Source organism: Pelophylax lessonae (assembly GCF_965119305.1).
Source record: "Pelophylax lessonae genome assembly, chromosome: 3".
Taxonomy (NCBI): domain Eukaryota; kingdom Metazoa; phylum Chordata; class Amphibia; order Anura; family Ranidae; genus Pelophylax; species Pelophylax lessonae.
This window is the reverse complement of record NC_138770.1, coordinates 575,068,018-575,091,388: the sequence shown is the minus strand read 5'-3', so window position 1 is coordinate 575,091,388 and position 23,371 is coordinate 575,068,018. Positions and strand designations below refer to the sequence as shown.

The window sequence follows — 23,371 nt, the reverse complement described above, 5'->3', positions numbered from 1 at the left end:
CCATGGGCTGTCCTCAGCTGGTATTTAACCCCCCTCTCTGCTCTAGGTAATCACTTTTAATCTGTCTAGTCAGGAGTAAGGGCCTAGGCTCCCGGCTGGTATCTCTGGTCCTAGCAATTTTCTCCTTCCTTACATCTTTTTTTGTTTTCTCTCGGGAGATCTACAATGAACTGCCGGGTTGGGTAATCTAGATCCAGTGGTCTCGCTGGGGGGTCCCTTTGCAGAGGGTGCAGCATTGCAAAGGGTGCAGGAAAGATCCTGGCAGCATGCTTCAGTGTTTGATGGTGGCCAGTTTCCCTTAGTCTGGCTGGTCTTCAGTTGGAGGCCATGGTTGGGTAGCCGGATGATGTCAGAACCAACCAAAGCCTTGTGAGGATCCCAAAGTTCCTCCTCTTCCTTTTCCTCCTTAGTTTCCTCTTCCTGTGCCCAGGACATTTGAACAGGGATAGCATCCCTGTTTTCTCTCTCTGCTGATAGGTACACCTAGCCTTGAGGGGATCCTTTAGTGGTGTCAAACGCTTCCCATGGTTGCACTGATGATGGTCCTGCAGTCCTTAGTGTCCCGGGTGGAAGTGGCGTGTGGGCAAAGGCCCAGGAGGAAGCACCCCCTGCCTTCCCCTGCTCAGGCTGTCTCATCTGATTCTGGGCCTGATGCTGCCATGGACGCGGCCCGTCCAGGGGGATTTAGTATCGCACCCCCTGATCCATCCGATAGTGAGGATGATTCCTCCATGGTCGCAGCACTGAATGAAAAACTGCTGGTAGACACACTTATCACTGCATTGCGTGAGAGGATGCGGCTGATGTAGCCACGGACGTGACTGTATCGTTTGGTACAGATGCGTCTGGCAGGTTTTTTGTACCTGTGTGACGTGGCCTTGGAGGAGGCTCCTCTAGCAGCTCGGCTGTCTGGTGTCACGGTGCTGCTCCATCGTTTAATGTGGCTGACAAGCTGGTCGGCTGACCAGACTCCAGGAAGACTGTGTCTGACATCCCTTATGAGGGGAATCGTCTTTTTGTGGATTCCCTGGACGAGTTGGTTAAAGGGGGCAGAAGCACTCTGCTGCCCCAGAACCCCAGGGGTAAGTTTTTCCGCGGTAAGCGGGGCCCTTCCTTTAAACCAAATCGGGGGTCCTTTCGTGCCTTCAAGGCACAGGTCAAGGGGAAACCCTTTAAGGCCCAGGGTGGTCAGAGGAAGCCCTGGGCGGGCAAGCTAAAATCCACCCATGCCGGCCCGGCGGGTCCTTCCGCCTCCACCTGCTAGGACGCCCTCACCCATTACAGGGGTGGGGGGACATCTGCACGGTTTTCTAGTCCTTTGGCTGCTCCGGGTTCCGGACAGGTGGGTTCAGGAAATCATTCGATCGGGATACAAGATCGAATTCCATTCGCGGTCAGCGGATGGATTCTTTCCCTCAAATCTTCATTTGACCCCAGGTCGGTTACACGATCTTCATCGGGCGGTTCAGGATCCCCTCGCCCAGGGGGTGATCGTCCCGGTGCCTCATCGGGACAGGTTTCGGGGGTTTTAATCAAATCTGTTCACTGTGCCCAGTAAGGAGGGTAAGGTACGTCCACTTCTGGACTTGAAAGCTCTGAACTGCTTTGTGCGGGTTCAAAAGTTCCGCATGGAATCCCTCAGTTTGGTGGTGGCCTCCTTAAGTCCACGAGATTTCCTGGCTTCCACCGACCTCGAGGATGCGTATTTACACATCCCTATATTCGCGGGTCTTAGAGGTTCCTCCGATTCGCAATCACGGAGGATCACTATCAGTTTGTGTTGTTACCTTTCGGTCTCGCTTCGGCTCCAAGGGTGTTTCCCAAAGTGCTGGCTCCTGTTCTGGCCTGTTGCGGGTGCAGGGGATTGCGGTCTTGGGATATCTGGACGATCTCCTGTTACGATCAAGTGCCAGCCCGAGTCCCTTACGCGATCTGTCGACCACCGCTCAGACGCTCCGGGAGTTCGGATGGACCATCAACGTTCAGAAGTCGACCTTGTCCCCTTCTGTTTGTCTCCCTTATCTGGGAATGGTCCTGGACTCTGCCCAAGTAAAGGTTTCCTGCCAGAGGACATGCTCCGGACTCTACAGGACGTGGCCAGGTCCCTTCGGGACAAGGATTCCACGTCGCTCAGGGCCTGCATGCGGTCCCTGGGATTGATGGTGTCAGCCTTCGCGGCAATACCGTTTGCACAGTTCCACACGCAATCTCTTCAAGCGGAGATCTTGGCCAGGTGGGACAGGCATCCTCAATCCTTGGAAAGGAGGATATCTCTGAGTCGCCAAGTCAGAGAGGATCTTCTCTGGTGGCTCCTGTCCCTGACTCTGACGGAGGAAAACTCCTTCCGCCCGTTGTTGTGGACTGTGATCACCACGGATGTCAGGCTGGGGTGGCGTTCTGGGCATTATGTCTGCCCAGGGCACTTGGTCGGAGGAGGAATCCTCCCTGGCGATGAACATCTTGGAATTGCGAGCGATCAGATTATGCTTGCTACGTTGGTCGGCTCCTCTTCGGGGCCGCCCTGTGCGGGTCCAGACAGACAACGCCACTGCGGTGGCTAACATCACATCATCAAGGGGGCACCAGGAAGTGACCAGAATTCTGTCTTTGGCCGAGACGCACGTCCAGGCGATTTCGGCAGTTAACATTCCGGGTGTGGAGCATTGGCAGGCCAATTATCTGAGCCGCCAGACCCTGGACCAGGGAGAATTGTCCCTACACCCGGAGGTTTTTAGATGCTGTGTGCGAGCTGGGGATCCCCGGATGTTAATCTGTTTGCCTCTCGGCTAACCAACAAGGTGGGAAGGTTCGTGGCACGAACGCGCGATCCTCTGGTGGTCGCCTCGGATGCGCTGGTGGTGCCTTGGAATCAGTATCGCCTGATTTCTGCCTTTTCTCCGTTTCGGTTGTTGGCCAGGTTCCTTCGCAGGTTAGTCTCGGAACCAAAGTTGGTGATTCTGGTGGTCCCAGACGGGCCGCGCTGGTCTTGGTACGTGGCCATCGTCCAACTGGTCGTTGAGACCCCGTGGCGGCTCCCGTTCGAGACGAGCTGCTGTCTCAGGGGCCGATCTTCCATCCTGCTTTACTGTCACTGACCTTAGTGGCGTGGCTGTTAAAAGCCAGGTCTTGAGAGATCGGGGTCTCTCGTCGGCGGTCATTCCTGCCCTGCTCAGGGCTAGGAAGGCCTCGTCCGGTAAGATCTATTATCGTAGTTGGAAGGCTTATTTTGCCTGGTGTTATTCCAGGGGCATCCGTCCTCGCTCCTTTTTGGTGGCGAGGGTGTTAGCCTTCCTCCAATCTGGTATGGACCAGCGTCTTGCTCTGACCACTGTTAAGGGCCAGTTCTCTGCACTGGCCATCCTTTTTCAGCGCCCCTTGGCGTCTAATTCATTGATAGGCACCTTTATCAAGGTGTGCGTCATTTGGCTCCTCCTCGGAGAGCGCCTTTACCTCCTTGGGACTTAAACTTGGTCCTGTCCGTTTTGCAACGTCCTCCCTTTTGAAAACATCAGAAAAGTTTTTCTGCCTCTGCTGACGAGAAAGGTTATGTTTCTGGTGGCTATCACATCCCCTCGCAGAGTGTCGGAGTTGGCGGCCTTGTCTTGCCGCTCCTCTTACCTGGTGGTTCATAGGGATAAGGTGGTCTTGCGACCTAACCAATCCTTCCTTCCTAAGGTGGTTTCTGATTTTCACCTTAACGAGGATATGGTCTTACCTTCGCTATGTGCGAACCCTAAGCATCCTAAGGAGTGTGCCTTGCATTCCTTGGATGTAGTCCGGGCGATCAGGGTCTCCCTGTCGTCCATGGCATCCTTCAGAAAGTCGGATTCTCTTTTTGTCCTTCCTGAGGGTCCTCGGAAGGGTATGGGCTGCGTCTGCGGCCACCATTTCTAGATAGATCAGACAGACGATTGTACAGGCCTATTCGTTTAGGGAACGGGTACCGCCCTTCCTTGTCAAGGCGCACTCTACCAGAGCAGTGAGTGCGTCCTGGGCTTTCCAGCAACAGGCATTCGGTGGCCCAGGTGTGCAAGGTTGCGACTTGGTCGTCGATGCACACCCTTTCCAAATTTTACAAACTTGAGGTTCTGGCATCTGCAGATGCTTCCTTTGGCCGCAAGGTTCTGTGTGCGGCCGTGCCTTAAAGGGGCCCTAGTTTTGCAGGTCCCTGGCTGTTGGGGTTGTTTCCCCCTTGGTTATTTGCTTTCCTGGGTTGTTTGCTCCAGTTGAGCTTTTCTCTTACCCAGAGGGTTTACCTTTCTGTTCAGATAAGGTTACCTTCTCTGACCTGGGTGCTGCGTTGCCTTTGTGACAGTTGTACTTCCCACCCCTCATGTCTACACTGCTTTGGGACATCCCATTTGTGAAGACTGTATGAGTGGGCGGCGACTGTCAGAGGATGTTAAGAGAAAACTGAATTTTTATAAAATCTTACCGTAAAATTCGCTTCTCTGAGTCCTCTGACAGTCGCCGCCCCCACCCCTCTTTTGGGGTTCATGGACGATCTATTGCTTGCTACCAAACTGATTCGGGAATGAGGCAAGCCGGGGGTATTGGACCAGTGGGACAGCCCCCTGTAGGTGTGTTGTATGTAAATTACTTTGTTTTTAACAAGTCTTATGCCTAGCTTGCTCCTGTGGATAAGAGGTCAATACCCATTGGTGAAGACTGTATGAGTGGGCGGCGACTGTCAGAGGACTCAGAGAAAGGAATTTTACGGTAAGATTTTACAAAAATTCCGTTATATCTTCCCCGAGAGGATCCAAGCAACCATGGTCTGGTAAGCCTAGAGCTAGCTTCTCCGGAGCCGCAGACAAGACTCCTTCAGCATGAAGGTCTGCCCCCACCCATTATTGGGGTTGGGGGACATCTTCGCTGGTTTCCGGCCCTGGGACTTCTTTGGTGAGATCCGCAAAATGTTTCTTTTGGGGGTACCCAGAAAGGGGGACAAGGCTTGTGCTTTTCAGTTTTTTTAGGTCCTGAGTCTCCTTTTGCGGATTTAATTCCTGCAAAGATTCAGGTGATGTCTGAACTACCTAAGGTCCCCCCTATCCTGTCCAGGGAATTGATTTACCTAGGTCTGATTCTATTTCTGACCAGGTTGGTCCTTCCTCTGCACAAACTTCAGGTACCTTAGGCCGTGATTCACCGGCGGCAGTCACACAGATAGTTCTCTCTCCCATTTTGCATACAGGTTCTGAGTCTGGTGGTATCCACCTTCGAGACAGTTCTATTAGCACAGTCTTGCATGCAGCTTCTTTAGCTGATTCGGCTCCACAGGAGGATACCGAAGTTCGTGATGTGGTCATAGGGTCCTCTGACAGATGCTGCAGGCGTCCAAAGGCAACGGTAAGGCCAGTATCATCCTCGGCTAAGGATCAGGAACGAGGATCTTCCAATCATCCTGGTTGCTGTAAATATCCCTTGGGGGCTTCCTCTCAGAGAACATCAGTTGTCCCAATGGCTGATCTACCATCCTGCTTTACAATCACTGTTTTTTAATAACTTTGCGATTGAAAGCCAGCTACTGAGGGATAGAGGTCTGTCTGGATCAGTGATCCCTACTATGGTGATGGCGAGGAAGTAGTCTTCCAGCAAGATATACCATTGTACGTGGGAAGCATACATTTCTTGGTGTGAGTCGATTGGCGCTCGCTCATCCTCGATCCTTTTCTGTGGCTCGGATCTTAACCTTTTTTCAACAGGGGGTTGATCAGAAGTTGGCCTTGAGTACCATCAAGGGCCAGGTGTCTGCCTTGGCAATCTTTCAGCGACCCGTATCCAGGCATTTTATTTCATACCTTCATTCAGGGGTTTTTACATGTGGCTCCACGGTCTCTTTTGCCGTCATGGTATTTAAATTTAGTACTTTCGGTTCTCAAGAAACCTTTTTAGTGGTCCTTGGGGATAAAGTGCTTGTTTGTCCCTGTCCATCATTCCTGCCCATTGTGACATTGTGTTGCCTTCCTTGTGTCCCACGCCGGCTCATCCCAAGGAATTTGCTTTGCATACCTTGGATGTGGTTTGTGGCATTCGGGTGTATTCAGCAGCTACTGAGTCTTTTTGGAGGTCAGACTGGCCTTTTGTGGTTAAGGACGCACCAAGAAAAGGGCTGGCCGCTTCTTCGGCTACCATCTCCAGATGGATCAGACAGACGATGACTCAAGCCTATTCCAATGAAAGATCAGGTTCCACTTTTCCCTGTTACGGTGCATTCTTTTTGAGCATGAAGTGCTTCTTGGGCCTTCCGTCATCAGGCTTCAAGGCAGCCACTTGGTCGTCTGAGCATACCTTTACAAAATTCTATAAGGTAGATACTTTGGCATCTGTGGATGCTTCTTTTGGCTGCAAAGTTTTACAGGCTGCTGTTTAAGAGGGGCTGGTTCCCTCTTAAGGGGTGTTTTTTTTTTCTTTAAACCTTTATTTTTTTAGGCGGGGCTCCTGTGACCCAGTTAAGGCTCCTGTGTCCTGGTTAAGGGCTCTTATGTTTATTCTTGGGGTTATTTTCCCCACCCCTCATTTTCCATTTCTTTGAGTTCAACGGACACAGCACCCACCCCTCTATTAAGTTCTGATACTTCTAGTACTGCTTGCTACTAAACTGATTACCTAGAGCAGAAAGGGGGTTTATATACCATCTGAGGAGGCAGTATACCCCCTAGTTATGATTTATGGAGCGCTGTGTATGTTGACGAACTCAGAGAAATGGATTTTATGGTAAGTACAAAAATTCTATTTTCAGTCTTTGCAGATGACACCAAGCTTTGCAGTGGAATAACTTCCTTACAGGATGTCTCCAACTTACAAGCCGACCTCAATGCACTGTTTCATTGGGCAACTATGTGGCAAATGAGGTTTAATGTTGATAAATGTAAAGTTATGCACTTGGTGGCTAAGAATATGCATGCATCATACATACAAGGGGGGAGTAGAACTGGGGGAATCCGGAAAAGGATCTAGGTGTTCTGGTAGATCCTAAGCTTATTAATAGCATGCAATGCCAAGCTGCGGTTTCCAAAGCGAGCAAAGTCCTTTCTTGTATTAACAGAGGCATGGACTCCAGAGAGAGAGATATAATTTTGCCCCTGTACAAATCATTAGTAAGACGTAATCTGCCTTTCAGTTTTGGGCACCAGTTCTCAAAAAGGATATCGGGGAACTGGAGAAAGGGCAGAGAAGGGCAACCAAACTGATAAGAGGCATGGAGGAGCTCAGCTATGAGGAAAGATTAGGGGAACTGAATTTATACTCTTTTGAAAAGAGGAGATCAAGGGGGGATATGATCAACATGTATGAATACGGGGTCCATATAGTGAACTTGGTGTTGTTATTCATTTTAAGGTCATCACAGAGGACAAGGGGGCACTCTTTACGTCTAGAGGAAAAAGATTTTGTCTCCAAAAATGGAAAGGTTTCTTCACTGTAACAGCTGTGAAAGTGTGGAATAGATTTCCTCCAAAGGTGGTTTTGGCCAGCTCACTGGATTGCTTTAAAAAAAGCCTGGATTCTTTCCTAGGTGTAAATCTTATAACTGGGTACTAATACTTATAGGTAAAGTTGATCCAGGGAATATTCTATTGCCTGTCGGGGGATCAGGAAGGAATTTTTTCCCCTGCTGTAGCAAATTGGATCATGCTTTGCTGGGGTTTTTACACCTCCTGGATCAACTGAGGGTATAGGATTGTGTACATGCGATTGTATGGTTGTGTTTTCTGTACTGTTTTTTGTTTTTTATTGGTTGAACCAGATGGACTTGTCTTTTTTTCAACCTGACTATGTAACTATATAACAACTGGAGGGCCACAGTTTGCATATCCCAGGCCTAGAGGCAAAGCAACCCTTTTGGCCACTATTACATCTGCCAGATGTGTTCCAAAACTAGCAGCCCCATTCCTGTAGAGCCTTTCCTTATTCTTCACACACGCCCAAAGCCCTCCTTTCTCCTGAAGGTGGTCTCAGCGTTACACCTCAATGAGGACATTGTCCCCCATCCTTATATTTTGTTCCTAAGCATCCTGAGGAATTATCTCCATATTGTGTGGACGTGGGCAGAACTTTTGGAGTATACCTCAGGGCTACTGCTCCAGTCAGATGGGCAGATTTCCTATTTTTCCTGTTCTCTGGACCTTACAAGCAGGGTGTATTTCATTTAAATAATGATTTAAATCACTAGTCAAAAGGCTTGATTTAAATCAACTCTATTTAAATCATAATTTCTTTTGTTCATTGACGGGCATAGCCCTGGATCCTCTTAACCATTGAGTTATACTGCCCCCTACAGGAGTAGGACACTAGGCAGAAAAAGTCTGGCCACACTTATGGGCTGTCCCAGGGGGATATACTCCCCTCTGCTATAGGTACTCCGTTTTTTTTTCTGCCTAGTCAGGAGTAAAGACCTAGTTCCTTGCAGGGATCTCTGGTCCTGGCAATTTTTTCTTTTTAGATTTTTTTTTTTCCCTCCTTTATTTTTCCAGTGAGATCTACAATCAACTGCTGGACTGGGCGATAGGCTGGATAATCTAGATCCAGTGGTCACCCCAGTCTGGCCAGCAAGCGCCTGCAGAGATCCGCTCTATGCTAGTTCGGCCGTGACATAGCCCCACCGTATGGGGGCTGGCCTTCGAGGTAAACGCTTTGTTGGGTCGCCCATAACTAGGTCTTGGCCCCAGTTGCAGCGTTTCTCCTGGCCGACAGCCCCCCACTTCGATTGCGAGGGGTTCTGTCTGGAGGGGTGCTCGCCTGGTTTCTGGTATGGAGAGTAGCTGTCTCCCCCTGGAGGGTTTTGGGGTGGACGTGGGCCTTTCCTTGGGACGGTTGGACCCTCTGGTTCCCCCTTTTCTCATCAGGCACCCCCCCTTATCTGCCCCACCCACTTATTCTGGGGCTGTGTGCGTGGTCTGGTCCACCTTCTGGGGGGGGGGGGGGCGGGCAGGGTGTTATGCTGGCGATTGGAGGGGGGTGGGGAGCCGGCGACCTGTACCTGGGGGGGGGGGGGGCTTTTGCCATGGCCCCCTCTCCTGCCTGGGCCTGTCCTTGAGGCCTAGGGATCCCTCCTGGGTCCCTGGGACCCAGCGGGGCCGCCATTTTCTTGTAGCCTGTGTGATCAATGCACGGCGGACATATTTTGTGTAGTCCGATGGTTTGCCATTGAAAATAGCAGCGGCCATGACAGTCGAGCCTTCTGTAGGTCAATTTCGTTGGTGGGAGCCCCCCCCCCCCTCATCCCCTGGTGCTGGATCTTTTCAGTTTCTGATCACTGCTCGTGCAGTGCAGATTCTCCTGGTGGCTGTGGTGCCTGGTTTCTGTGGGGTTCTCTCCCTCTCTGCTGAAGATCGATTGGTGCTCTGTGGCTGGCAACCGGGTGGTGCTACCAGAGCGGTGGGGATTGTACCTTAGCAGTGTTTTACACTTCCTGATGGCCGCACCTGGAGTGCAGATTATCCTGGTGGCTGCAGGTGCCTGTTGCTGTTGGGTGGGGAATCTGGTAGGGTCCTCTCCCTCTCTGCTGAGGAACGCTTGGTGCTTTGTGCCTGGCGACCAGGTGGTGCTGCCAGCGCAGTGGGGGTTGTCTTAGTGTTTTATATGCTTTTTTATGGGGTCCCCCCGGGGACTCATGGAGTACATCTCCCCACCTGATCCCCACTCTGGGGCTGTGGGGTCCTCTGGGTCCCATCCATCGATGCACTTATGGAGGTCCTGGAGACCCTTGTGTCCCGGGTGGAGATGGCTTTTGGGCGACAGGCTGGCATAAAACGCCCCTGCCTTCCCCTGCCTCAACTGTCTCCTCCAATCCTGAATCTGATTAGACTGCCGCAGGACTTGGGTCACCCTGCCAGGTCTGCGGCCACACACCTTGAATCCTCAGAATAGTGAGGATGATTCCTCCACTTCTGCAACCGTGCACAAAAAGGGGCTGGTGGATGCACTTGATTGTATCTGTGCTTGAGACTTAAAGTTGGAGGGCACATCTGCAACGGAGGCGCAGGTTACCTTTTGGCACTCACAAGCCATCCAGAGCGGCAAACGAGTTACCTTTCCCCTGCTATTTGGACAGAATGGTTACTAAAGAGTGGGGTCCCTAAGCAAGTTGGTAAGGTTTGTCTTTTTGCTGATGACACAAAGATATGTAACAAGGTTGATGTTCCTGGAGGGAAACGCCAAATGGAAAAGGATTTAGGAAAACTAGAAGAATGGTCAGAACTCTGGCAACTGAAATTTAATGTGGATAAGTGCAAGATAATGCACCTGGGGCGTAAAAACCCAAGGGCAAAATATATATTATTTGACACAGTCCTGACCTCAGTATCTGAGGAAAGGGATTTAGGAGTAATTATTTCAGAAGACTTAAAGGTGGGAAGACAATGTAATAGAGCAGCACGAAATGCCAGCAGAATGCTTGGATGTATAGGGAGAGGTATAAGCAGTAGAAAGAGAGAAGTGCTTATGCCGCTGTACAGAACACTGGTGAGACCTCACTTGGAGTATTGTGCGCAGTACTGGAGGCCATATCTCCAGAAGGATATAGATACTCTAGAGAGAGTCCAGAGAAGAGCTACTAAACTAGTACATGGATTGCAGGAAAAAACTTACCAGGAAAGGTTAAAGGACCTTAACATGTATAGCTTGGAAGAAAGAAGAGACAGAGGGGATATGATAGAAACTTTTAAATGCATAAAGGGAATCAACTCAGTAAAGGAGGAGAGCATATTTAAAAGAAGAAAAACTACCACAAGAGGACACAGTTTTAAATTAGAGGGGCAAAGGTTTAAAAGTAATATGAGGAAGTATTACTTTACTGAGAGAGTAGTGGATGCATGGAATAACCTTCCTGCAGAAGTGGTAGCTGCAAATACAGTGAAGGAGTTTAAGCATGCATGGGATAGGCATAAGGCTATCCTTCATACAAGATAGGGCCAGGGACTATTCATAGGATTCAGATATATTGGGCAGACTAGATGGGCCAAATGGTTCTTATCTGCCAACACATTCTATGTTTCTATGTTTCTAAGTTGCAAGGCTATACCCCTATGAGCAGTCCCTTCTTCAGAAGTAGACTGTTCCACTGGTGGTGGACCCTCTGGTTTCCAGATTAAACAAGGCAACCATGATTCCGGTTGAAGAGTCACTAGCCTTTAAGGACCCGGCTGACAGGAAGGCAGAGGCTGTGACCGGCAATTTGTACACCCTGGCTGGTTCAGCACGAAGGCTGATTTTTTCACCATTGCCCTTGTGTTGCAGACTCTGACTGTAATGGATAAGCTTTTACGCCGTGACCTGGAGGGAGAGTAGCTCCCTCCTTCCTTTGCTAAGCTGGCGTACCTGCTAGTCCAGGGCGCTGCAGTTTATCTGTAAAGCCTCTTTGGATGCGGCTCCCCTTGTGGCTCGGCTCTCGGTTTCGGCAGTGGTCCTATGGCTTGTCTTTTGGCTCAAATGCTGGTCTGTGGATCATTCTTCAAAAAAGGCCTTGACTGATCTTTCCTTTTAAAGGGGATTGCCTGTTTGGTGATACCCTGGATGACATCATTAAAGGTCTCACGAAGGGGAGAGCACCTTTCTTCTGCAGGCTAGTAAGGGCAAGGACCCTTGTAGTAAGGACAAGGACCCTTCTCGGCTCATAAGTTGTTTCGTTCCTCAGGGTTGACTGACAATGGATCGGAGCCCTTCAGGGCCTCCTCTGGAGTATCCAAGTGAACTTGGTCTGGCAAGTCAGGTGCTGGCTTCTTCATACCCGCGGACAAGACCCCTTCAACATAAAGGTGTGCCCTCACCCGTATCTGGGGTGGGGGCACGTCTTCGCTTGCTCCCGAACCGGTGGACTCCCCTGGTACAAGAACAAGTGGGTCCACGAGGTCATTCAGTCCGGGTACAAGATAGTTTTGTTCTTTCCCTCCAGTAAGGTTTTTCCTTCCAACGTGCGACTGTCCCTGGTCCGCTTACAGCCTTTTTTTGGGGCGGCGCAAGACCTTTTACTTTACTGGTGCTGGTCCCGGTTCTGACTTCGGAACATTTTCAGGGGTTTTACTCAAAGCGGTTTACAGTCCCCATAAAGGAAGGCAAAGTGCGTCCTATTCTGGACCTCAAGGTGCTGAACTGCTTTGTGTGGGTTCAGAGGTTTAGCATGGAGTCTATTCGCACAGTGGTGGCTTCCCTGCATCAGCGGGATTTTCTTGTCTCCATCAACTTCAAGGACGCTTACCTTTACATTCTCATGTGTCAGTCTACAGCGCTTCCTCCGCTTTGCTGTGGGAAAGGAGCATTATCAGTTTGTGGCGTTACCCCTTGGTCTCGCCTCTGCTCCTCGGGTCTTCATGAAAGCGTTTGCCCCGGTGCTAGCGTTATGCCAATGGGGAATCGCGGTAGTGGGCTACTTTGACGTCGTCCTTCTGCGAGTTGAGTCTTCTACTGCTCTGGTGTTTCCGTCCACAAAGCTGGAATATCTGGGTCTGATTCTGGACTCGGCCTTGGCCAGAGTGCTCCTTCCTTTGCACAAACTCTAGAATCTACAGGCTGCCATTCCTCTCCTGCTGTCCAGCAGAGGGTCATCCCTTGCATGCCGGTGCTGGGCCTGATGGTGTCTACCTTGTTCCTTTTGCACAGTGCCATACGAGGTCCCTGCAGGGAGATTCTGGCCAAATGGGACAAGAATCCGCAGTCTCTGGACAATCAGACCAAGCTGAGCCGGGGAACGGAAGAGTCCCTCATATGGTGGTTAGTTTATCCGCGCTTCGGCTGGGCAAATCCTTCCTCCCCTTTTATTGGACAGTGGTCACCACGGATGCCAGCCTGTCCGGTTGGGGAGGGGTCCTTTGCAAATATTCTGCTTGGGGGATCTGGACACTGGTAGAGTCCAGACTACTGATCAATGTCTTGGAACTCCAAGCGATCAGACTGTGCCTGGAACAATGGACAGATAGTCTTCAGGGATGTCCAGTGCGTATTTATTCAGACAATTGCATGACTTTGTGTTATGTCAGTCACCAGGGGGGCACAAGAAGTGTCCTGGCGGCTCTGGAGGTAGCCGGCATTCTAAGGTGGGCAGAACGTTTTGTTCCAGCCCTCTCCGCCATTCACATTCCCAGGGTGAGAAACTGGCAGGCGGATTACCTCAGTCGGAAGGCGTTGTACCAAGGAAAGTGGTCCCTACATCTGGAGGTGTTTCATTAATTAGGCATCCCCGAGGTGGATCTGTTGGCGTTTCGGCTCAACTGAAAGGTGCAGAGGTTTATGGCTTGGCCACGGATCCTCTGGCGGTAACCACAGACACGCTGGTGGCCCTGTGGGGTCAGTATCTTCTGATTTACGCCTTCCCTTCTCTCAAGCTTCTGTCAAAACTTCTATGCAGGATCGAGGCAGAAGGGATTCTGGTCATCTTATTGGTATGTCGATCTGGTGCGGCTGGTTGCCGACGTTCCTCGGAAGCTTCTTCTCGGGGAAGGGAGGGGTATCTGCTGTCCCAAGGACCAATCTTCCATCCTGCTTTAGTCGCTGACTTTGACGGCTTTGCTGTTTAATGCCAGGTGCTGATGGATAGAGGTCTGACTGAGTCGGTATTTCCAACGCTGTTAAAAGCTTGATAACCTACTTCTACGAAGATTTACCATCTTACGTGGAAGACGTACATTGCGTGGTGTCTCTCTTTTGGGGTTCATCCTTGCTCTTGTTCAAGGGCTCGGATCTTGAACTTCCTTCAACTGGGGGGTTGAGCAGAAACTGGCCTTGAGTACTATTAACCACTTAAGCCCCGGAAGATTTTACCCCCTTCCTGACCAGGGTTTTTTTTTTTTTTTTAATGCGTGAATTTAACGGACAATTGCGCGGTCGTGCAACGCTGTACCTAAACAAATTTGACGTCCTTTTTTTCCCACAAACAGAGCTTTGTGTGCGATTTTTTGATCATGCGCTATAAACAAAAAAAGAGCGTAAGTTTTGCAAAAATATCAATATTTTTCACTTTTTCGGACCCTTGACTGACATTTTTGACACTTTTGGGGGTACCAGTGACATTACTACAGTAATCAGTGCTATACATATGCACTGTTACTGTAAAAATTACACTGGCAGGGAAGGGGTTAACTGTATTGGACAGGGAGGGGTTAAGTGTGTCCTAGGGGCGTGTTTCTAACTGTAGTGGGACAGGTCTCCTATTGTAAAAACAGAGATCAACGGTTCTACATAGTAGAACCGTCTGATCTCCATTTTTACACAGGGGAGAATGACAGGCGGCTTGTTTACATAAGCCATCCGCCTTTCTCCCGCTCTACCGACGATCGTAGTGTGACCAGCGGACATCGGGTCCGCCGGTCACACGCCCGGACTCCTCTGTGAACGAGCCTCAGCGGGCGCGCGCTCGCACGCTATTGGCTCAAAACCCGGTGACAGGCTAGCGACGTAGATCTACGTCACTCTGCCTGGCCGGGGCTGACTGCCGCAGTAAATATACTGTGCGCAGTCGGCAACCGGTTAAGGATCAGGTTTTGGCCTTAACGTTCTTTTTTCAACTACCCTTGGCCACATACTCCCTGGTGCATACTTTTCTTCAGGGAGTTAGGCACTTGGCTCCTCCAGTGCTTTCTCCGTTGCCGCCTTGGGACCTCAATTTGGTACTCTGTCCTCCAGAAGCCTTCTTTTGAGAATCTTCAGGAGATTCTCCTGCTTACGCTGTCCCGAGAAGGTTACCCCCTTTGTGGCTATCACCTCTGCGCGCAGGGTGTTGGAATTGGTTTCGTTATCCTGTCGGTCCCCTTACTTGGAGGTTCACAGAGATAAGGTAGTTCTTCGTCCCTGTCCATTGTTCCTTCCAACGGTTGTCTCTGATTTTCATTGGTATGAAGTCATTGTGTTGCCTTCCCTGTGTCCCAGGCCAAAACATCAGAAGGAAATTGCTTTGCAAGGCTTGGATGTGGCCCGGGCAATTAGGGTGTACCTAGCAGCTACGGAGTCTTTTAGAAAGTCAGACTCCCTATTTGGGCTAACGGATGGGACTCCAAGGGTTGTCCGCTTCCTCTGCGACCTTTTCCACATGGATCAGACAGACGGTGATTCAGCCTATTCCATCAGGTGTCAGGTTCCTCTTTTCCCTGTCAAGGCGCACTCTACTCTGTTCTTCCTGGGCCTTCCGGCATCAGTGACGCAGGTTTGCAAGGCAGCCTCCTGTTCATCGGTGTACACTTTCACAAAGTTCTATAAAGTGGATGTGTGGGCATCTGCAGATGCTTCCTTTTGGCTGCAAGGTTTTTGTATGCTGCTGTTCCGTGGATCTGATTCACTTTGAGGGTGTATTGTTTTTTCGGGTGAGCTCCAGTTGTTTTGGTTGAGCTCCTGTTTACCTGGTTGGCTATAGTTAGCCTTGGAAGTTTTTTTCACTGTTCCCACCCCTCATGTTTAACACTGCTTGGGGATGTCCCAGTGGTTAAGAAGATCAGTAGCTGTGTCCATCAGGGAATGAAAAATATAATGGGATTTTTGACTCCTGGTAATTTCCATTTCTCTGATGTTCATTGACGGAGCACCCACCCCTCTGTGGAGTTCTAATTCTTATGACATTGCTTGTAACAGAACTGAGTACCTATAGCAGAGAGAGGGAGTATACCCCCGGGACTTCCCATAGGCGAAGCCAGACTTTTCTGCATAGTGTCCCGTCTCCTGTAGGGGACAGTATATCTCAATGGTTTAGAAGATCAGGAGTTGTGTCTGTCAATGAACTTCCGAGAAACGGATTTCACAGTAAGTCTAAAATCCCATTTTTTTTTTAAAAGAACTGTCCCACAGCCTCCTCTGACCCGCTGTTGACTCACCGACCGTTCCATTTGCTTTAATGGGACAACTGGTGATGCGACAGTGACACAACAAGGTGAGGGACGAGGCGGCAGAAGGTGAGTGGATGTTTGCTAACAGGCGCTGCCATGATGAATCTGAAATGACAGGTGCTCTTTAAATTTAAGGACTCATTCTTGCTGGTAGTTAGTGTGAAATTGTGTGAATGCATCAATGCAGTGTATGTTATCTAAGCTTGCAGAGTTTGGATTAATTGTTTACCAAAAATTTGCAGATTATAGAGTCTCATGCTACATAACTAAGCTCCATTTCATGCTGCATAAACTAAATCATGAAGGTATCTTGTATAGAAAATTATCTTTGGATAGATTTTTAGTCTATTTTTACTTAATTAAAATAAATTAAAGTAAATTACGATTTTTTTTTCTTTTCTTTCCCATATAACCCCCCTGCCCCCCCCCCCCCCTGCATATTTTTTTTATTTTTTATTTTTTTAACCGCTTGCCGCCCGCCCGCCGTCATATGACGGCGGAGCGGAGCGACCATTATCCTGGGCCGCCGTCCTATGACGGCGGCACTTTAAGCAGGGCAGGCGCGCGACACCCCCCGTCGCCGGCAGGGGGGAAACAGCCAATGGGCGTGGCTGTTTCCCACGTGATCGGCTGTGTTCCAATGACACAGCCGATCACAATGAAGGCGCCCACCAGATGACCGCGCATGCGCGATCGGGAGCGCGCAGCGCGGTCATGTCGGTGGCACTGTGTTCCGTAGGAACACAGCTGTCACCGGCGGTAGTAAACAGTCACTGACAGTGACTGTTTACTATGTGATCGGCTGTGAATCCATTCACAGCCGATCACAAAATGTAAACAAAGAGCAGTAACTCAGTGTTACTAGCTCTTCTCCCCTCATACAGTTTCCAGTATGAGGGGAGAAGAGCTAGAAATAGTGAGTTACTGATCTGTACACATGTCACAAAGTAAAAATCACACTAATAAAGGTCCCCACACAGTCCTCAGCCCCCCCCAATGTCACCTGTCACCTAACAGTCACCTCATCAGTGCCCAGAAATTGACACCCATAACGTTCACATGTGAGCGCAGAGATCGCAGGCAGAATCACTGCGATTCTGCCCGCGATCCGGAAATCATTGCAAATCGCGGGACGCCTGTGCGTTGCCCCTGATTTGCAATAGCACCCCAAACGCTGTGCGATGTTGCCGCCATTTCCGCCTGCCGAATCGCGGTAACATCGCTCAAACATCGCATGACGCCCAAAAAAGGTACAAGAGTTTCTTTGGAGCGTCATGCGTTGTTTGCGCGATGTTACCGCGATTCGGCAGGCGGAAATCGCAGCAACATCGCACAGCATTTGGGGTGCTATTGCAAATCACGGGCAACGCACAGGCGTCCCGCAATTTGCAATGATTTCTGGATCACGGGCAGAATCGCAGTGATTCTGCCCGTGATCGCTACGCTCACATGTGAACATAGCCTAAAGTTCACCGGTCACCAGAGACTGCCATCAGTACCGCCGTGCACCATCGCCGTCACTTGTCACCCATCAGTGACCATCGCCCGTCACCTGTCACCCATCAGTGACCATCGCCCGTCACCTGTCACCCCATCAATCACCGTCACCTGTCACCCCATCAGTCATCGTCACCTGTCACCCCATCAGTCATCGTCACCTGTCACCCCATCAGTCATCGTCACTTGACACCCCATCAGTGATCGTCACTTGTCACCCCATCAATCATCGTCATATGTCACCCCGTCAGTGACTGTCATCTGTCACCTCATCAATCATCGTCACCTGTCACCCCATCAATCATCGTCACCTGTCACCCCATCAATCATCGTCACCTGTCACCTCATCAATCATCGTCACCTGTCACCCCATCAGTCATCGTCACTTGACACCCCATCAGTGATCGTCACTTGTCACCCCATCAATCATCGTCATATGTCACCCCGTCAGTGACTGTCATCTGTCACCCCATCAATCATCGTCACCTGTCACCCCATCAATCATCGTCACCTGTCACCTCATCAATCATCATCACCTGTCACCTCATCAATTATCGTCACCTGTCACCCCATCAGTCATCGTCACCTGTCACCCCATCAGTCATCGTCACCTGTCACCCCATCAGTCATCGTCACCTGTCACCCCGTCAGTCATCGTCACCTGTTTGCCATATACATGCAATCACTTACTGACCGCCTAACGACTATATGCGTCGGCCATTAAAAGCTAAATACTGGGGTTATGGCAGCAGATAGCCCCCATAACCCCGGTATTTTTTGAAACGGCGGGCGGTCGGCTTTCAGATAAGGGTGTTCCCAGGGGCGGATTCGCCTCGGAATTACCCTTACGGTGCAGGGGAAGAGGTGCCCCCCCCTCCTGCCGCGTCCCAGACGTTTTCCCAGCTTACCGGACCCGCCGGCAGCGGGGAAAACTATCCGGTCCTGGATCCTCAGAGACAGGAAGTCGAGTGAGGGCAAGATGGCCCTCACTCAACTCTATGGTCTTGGAGGGCCGGAGCTACGTCAAAAGACGTTGCCTAGCAACCGGTTTAAAGGGCCGCTTTTTTTTTTTCCTCTTTCAACAATTTTTTTTTTTTTTTTTAGTGTAGTTGTGAGGTGTGAGGTCTTTTTGACCCCAGATCTCACAATAAAGAGGACCTGTCATGCCTATTTCTATTACAAGGGATGTTTACATTCCTTGTAATAGGAATAAAAATGATCAAAACATTTTTTTTTTTAAACTGTGTAAAAATAAAAAAATAATAAATAAAATAAATAGGAAAAAAAATAAATAAATTAAAGCGCCCTGTCCCCATTAGCTCACGCGCAGAAGCAAACGCATACGCAAGTCCCGCCCACATATGTAAACGGTGTTCAAACCATACATGTGAGGTATCGCCGCGATCGTTAGAGCGAGAGCAATAATTTGAGCCCTAGACCTCCTCTGTAACTCTAAGCTAGTAACCTGCAGAAATTTTTAAAATGTTGCCTATGGGGATTTTTAAGTACCAATGTTTGGCGCCATTCTGTGAGCATGCGCAATTTTGAAGCATGACATGTTGGGTATCTTATTACTCAGCGTAGCATTATCTTTGGCATTATGGAAAAAAATTGGGCTAAATTTACTGTTTTCTTATTTTTTAGTTCAAAAAAGTGAATTTTTTTCAAAAAAATCGCATTTGGAAGACTGCTGCGCAAATATGGTGTGATAAAAAATATTGCAACGATCTCCATTTTATTCTCTAGGGTCTCTGCTAAAAAAAAATATATAATGTTTGGGGGTTCAAAGTAGTTTTCTAGCAAAAAAAATGATTTTAGCTTGTAAACACCAAGTGTCAAAAATAGGCCCAGTCTTAAAGTGGATAAATGGACAACTTTGTGTAAAGCGCCACTTGGATGTGAGGCCTATGTATGTGGCCAGGCTGTGAAAAAGTGTTACACATGTGGTATCGCCATACTCAGGAGGAATAGCAGAATGTATTTTGGGGTGCAAGTTTTGCTATGTACATGCGATGTGTTAGAAATATTGCATAAATGGACAGCTTTGTGTAAAAAAAATGTGTTTTCATTTTCTTTCCACATTTTCCAAAAACTTGTGGAAAAAAATGACATATTCAAAAGACTCATTATGCCTCAAAAATTATACGTTGGGCTGTTTGCTTTCCAAAATGGGGTCATTTTATGGGGGTTTCCATTGTCCTGGTGCTCCAGGGCCTTCAAAAGTGCGATAGGTTGTCAGGAAATGATATGTGTAATTTGTGCTCCTAGAATGCCGGACGCTGCTACTCGGATGTTAGGCCTCTGTATGTGGCCAGGCTGTGAAAAAGTCTCACACATGTGGTATCGCCATACTCAGGAGGAGTAGTAGAATGTGTTTTGGGGTGTAGTTGCAAGTATACATGTGCTGTGTGAGAGAAATAACCTGTTAATACGGCAATTTGTAAAAAATAAAAAATAAAAAAAAATAAATCTTCATTTTGCAAAGCATTGTGGGAAAAAATTACAACTTCAAAAAACTCATGCCCCTTATTAAATACCTTGGAATGTCTACTTTCCAAAAAGGGGTCATTTGGGGGGTATTTGTACTTTCCTGACCTTTTAGTGTCTCAAGAAATGAGATAGGCCTTCAGTACATCAGGTGTGATCAAGTGTGATCAATTTTCAATGAATAGCACCATAACTTGTGGACTCTATAACTTTCACAAAGACCAAATAATATACACTTATTTGGGTTTTTTTACCAAAGATAAGTAGCAGTATCAATTTTGGCCAAAATTTGTGAAGAAAAATGACTAATTTGCAAAATTTTATGACAGAAACAAAGAAAAATGCGTTTTTTCACGATATTTTCAGTCTTTTTTTATTTATAGCACAAAAAATAAAAAACCCAGTATTGATCAAATACCATCAAAAGAAAGCTCTATTTGTGTGAAAAAAAGGACACAATTTTTGTATGGGTACAGTGTTGCATGACTGAGTAATTCTCAGTCAAAGTGTGAGAGCGCTGAAAGCTGAAAATCGGTCTGGGCAGGAAGGGGGTGAAAGTGCACTGTAGGCAAGTGGTTAATCCACCTTGCTTGCAAGAGACCCCCTGCTTTCATAGTCAACTATCGCACAATGTAGTTGAAATCTAAAAGTGCTTTTATTCTGAAGGAGAAATGAAGGAGAAATCTCCTCCTGTGCTTTTTCCACCTCTGTGCCGATTCCACCAGATCCTGCCCTTCTATTCCTTGCTCGGGGTAGTCCCATGGTTTATGAATTCTCTGCCTGTGTCCAGTACAGTACTATTAAAATAAATTGAATTATGGCCTGCCTTTTAAGCTTTGTATCTTGGAGTACAGGATGTAGGCCACCCTCCCTTCTATTTCTTGGTTTACTCTATTGCTTGCTACAAAATTGAGGACTCATGGAGGGGGGTAGGGTTTCCAGGGTGAGGTGCCAGTGTCCATTCACCTAAAAGTATATTCCTTTAACCCATTATTTATAAATACACTGCTTATGTCCTGTACTGTACTACCAAGATAATAGAATTTTTTTTTCCTTTTATTTTCATTTGGTGATCCTGCAAGTAACGGGAAGTGGGGGAGGGGGCTGGGGTCTCTACACCGTTGTTGAACAACAACATTGTCAATTTAGGGAGTGGGTAATGTTAGATGCACTAGCAGATTAAGGGTCACCATGCACGTTAAAATCTGACTGTACAATTTTTTGTACAGAACTTTAGATTTACCAAAGCTTTGTCAATTGAGGAACTCTATAAACTATCCAATCACGTTGTATCCAGTCAGGCAGGCCCTTGACAAACCTGGTTTGTAGATCTAAAGGAGATTGTAACAATCAGTGTGTGTTTGGTGAGATTTAGAAAGAACTTTTATAACAAATGAATGCAAACTAATGCAGCCACCTAATATAAGGATTAGAAAGCTGCAATATATTACATTTTTGTTTTTGTGTTTAGTATCAATTTAAGGCTCAATTTGGACTTTGGTCCAAGCTGCCACGCCTCTTTAAAGCGAACCACATTAGGATCACTTTTCAGAGATGTTTAACACCCTGTGATGAGGCAGTGTGATGCCTCTTAATTGCCTGTTTTTAACCCTGTAATTGCCTGACCAATGCACCATAATGGTCTCAGGGTGTTTCTGCCACTTCCCTATTCACTTTAATTTGTCATGTTCAGCAGGTTTTACTACTCCTCGTACACGATGGAAGCAATAGTTTTTGCCACGGACGCAAAGCTTAGTGAAAATCTAAAAACGTGACTAAACTGCATGTTATCACTGGTCTACATGATCCCCAAGTGTCCTCATTTATTCTTCCTTGTGTCAACATGTTCTCATTTGTAGTGGTTTTTGTTTAGTTAGTGTGGCTTTTTTGGTCACATGAAAGCGCCCTTAACCACTTGCCAACCGCCGCAAGTACATATACTGCAGCGGTCAGCCCCTCACAGGCAAAGTGACAAGTGACGTACCGGTACGTCACTAGCCTGTGAGGCTCTGGGGAGCGAGCGCGAGCTGCCGGAGGCGTGCTCCCGCGCGGTCACGGACCCCCCCCCCCCACGCATGTGACTGGCGGACCCGATGTCCGCCGGTCACTCGGCGATCGTCGGAGAGGGAGAAAGGCAGGCGGCTAGTGTAAACAAGCCGCCTTTCATTCTCCCCTGTGTAGAAACGGTGATCATATGGTTCTACTATGTAGGACCATTGATCACTGTTCCTACAGCTCAAGCCACAGCCAATGACACTTAGAATCACGCCCCTAGGGACACATACCACCCTTCCTCTCAAAAAAAGTTAACCCTTTCACTACCAGTGTCATTTTGCAGTAACAGTGCATATGTATAGCACTGATTATTGTAGTAATGTCACTGGTAGCCCCAAAAGTGTCAATGTCAGTCAAGGGTCCGATCTGTCCGCCCCAATGTCGCAGTCCCGCAAAAAAAATTGCAGATCGCCGCCATTACGCGTTAAAAAAAAAAAAAAAACAACAAAAATGACAAAAATCTTTCCCTTTGTTAGTAAACGCAATAACTTTTGCGCAAACCAATCAAAATACGCTTTTTGCAATATTTTTTTTTTAACCAAACATATGTAGCATAAAACAAATTGGACGAAAATGTTAAAAAATTTTGATTTTTACATTTTTTTTGGGGAATTTCATATAAAAAAATGTGAAACATATTGTTATTTTTGCAAAATTGTCGCTCTTTTTTTGTTTATAGCGCATGATCAAAAAATTGCACAGGTGATCAAATGCCACCAAAAGAAAGCTCTGTTTGTGGGAAAAAAAGGACGTCAAATTTGTTTAGGTACAGCGTCGCACGACCACGCAATTGTCCGTTAAAGTCACGCAGTGCCGAATCGCAAATACCCCCTGGTCAGGAAGGGGGTAAAATCTTCCGGGGCTTAAGTGGTTAAAGTGGTTCCAAAGGCTCAAGGTTTTTTTTTACCTTCATGCATTTTATGCATTCTATGCATGAAGGTAAAAAAAAAAACCTTTGTGCAGAAACCCCTTCCCCTACTACTTGCCTAAGCCCCATCACAGTTTAGTGATATGCACGAGAGTCTCGGCTCTCCCTCCCACTGCTGTCAATCACAACCAGTGATCCAGTTGAGAATAGAGAAGGGATGGGGCCGAGCTGTAGCTCTGTGTCTGAATGGACCACGCAGAGCAGCGGCTCGGGAGTGAGCCTGCTTAGGTGCTCCCACAGCAAGCTGTTTGTTCTGGAGGCAAACGGCAGGAGGAAGGAGCCAGGAGTTCTGGCAGGGGACCTAAGAAGAAAAGGCTCAAGGCTGCTCTGTACAAAACCATTGCACAGAGTAAGTAATTATAACATGTTTTTTAAAAAAAACAAACTTGATTTTATTTTTAAGTTGGGAAGTTCTGCAAACATAAATAAAAATGTATTTTACCTGTTAAAGCAATCAATAATCTGTTCTTAAAAATCTTCTTACAGGGTAGTTACAGTGATTTGTATCCAGACTCTGATGATTCCAGTGAAGATCAGATTGAAAACAGTAAAAACACGTGGAGCTGCAAGGTATTATTTTTCTTATATTATTCTTTGG

The 23,371-nt window shown here is 48.0% G+C and overlaps 1 protein-coding gene across 1 annotated transcript in view; it reads left to right on the top strand.

Annotated features, from left to right (window-relative positions):
* The window catches only part of USP34 (ubiquitin specific peptidase 34), a 600,284-nt gene that overhangs the window by 232,713 nt on the left and 344,200 nt on the right, over positions 1 to 23,371 (top strand). The window contains exon 31 of the mRNA XM_082250967.1: positions 23,260 to 23,343. Coding sequence (XP_082107093.1) covers positions 23,260 to 23,343 — 84 coding nt within the window. The remainder of the gene's footprint in view (positions 1 to 23,259; positions 23,344 to 23,371) is intronic.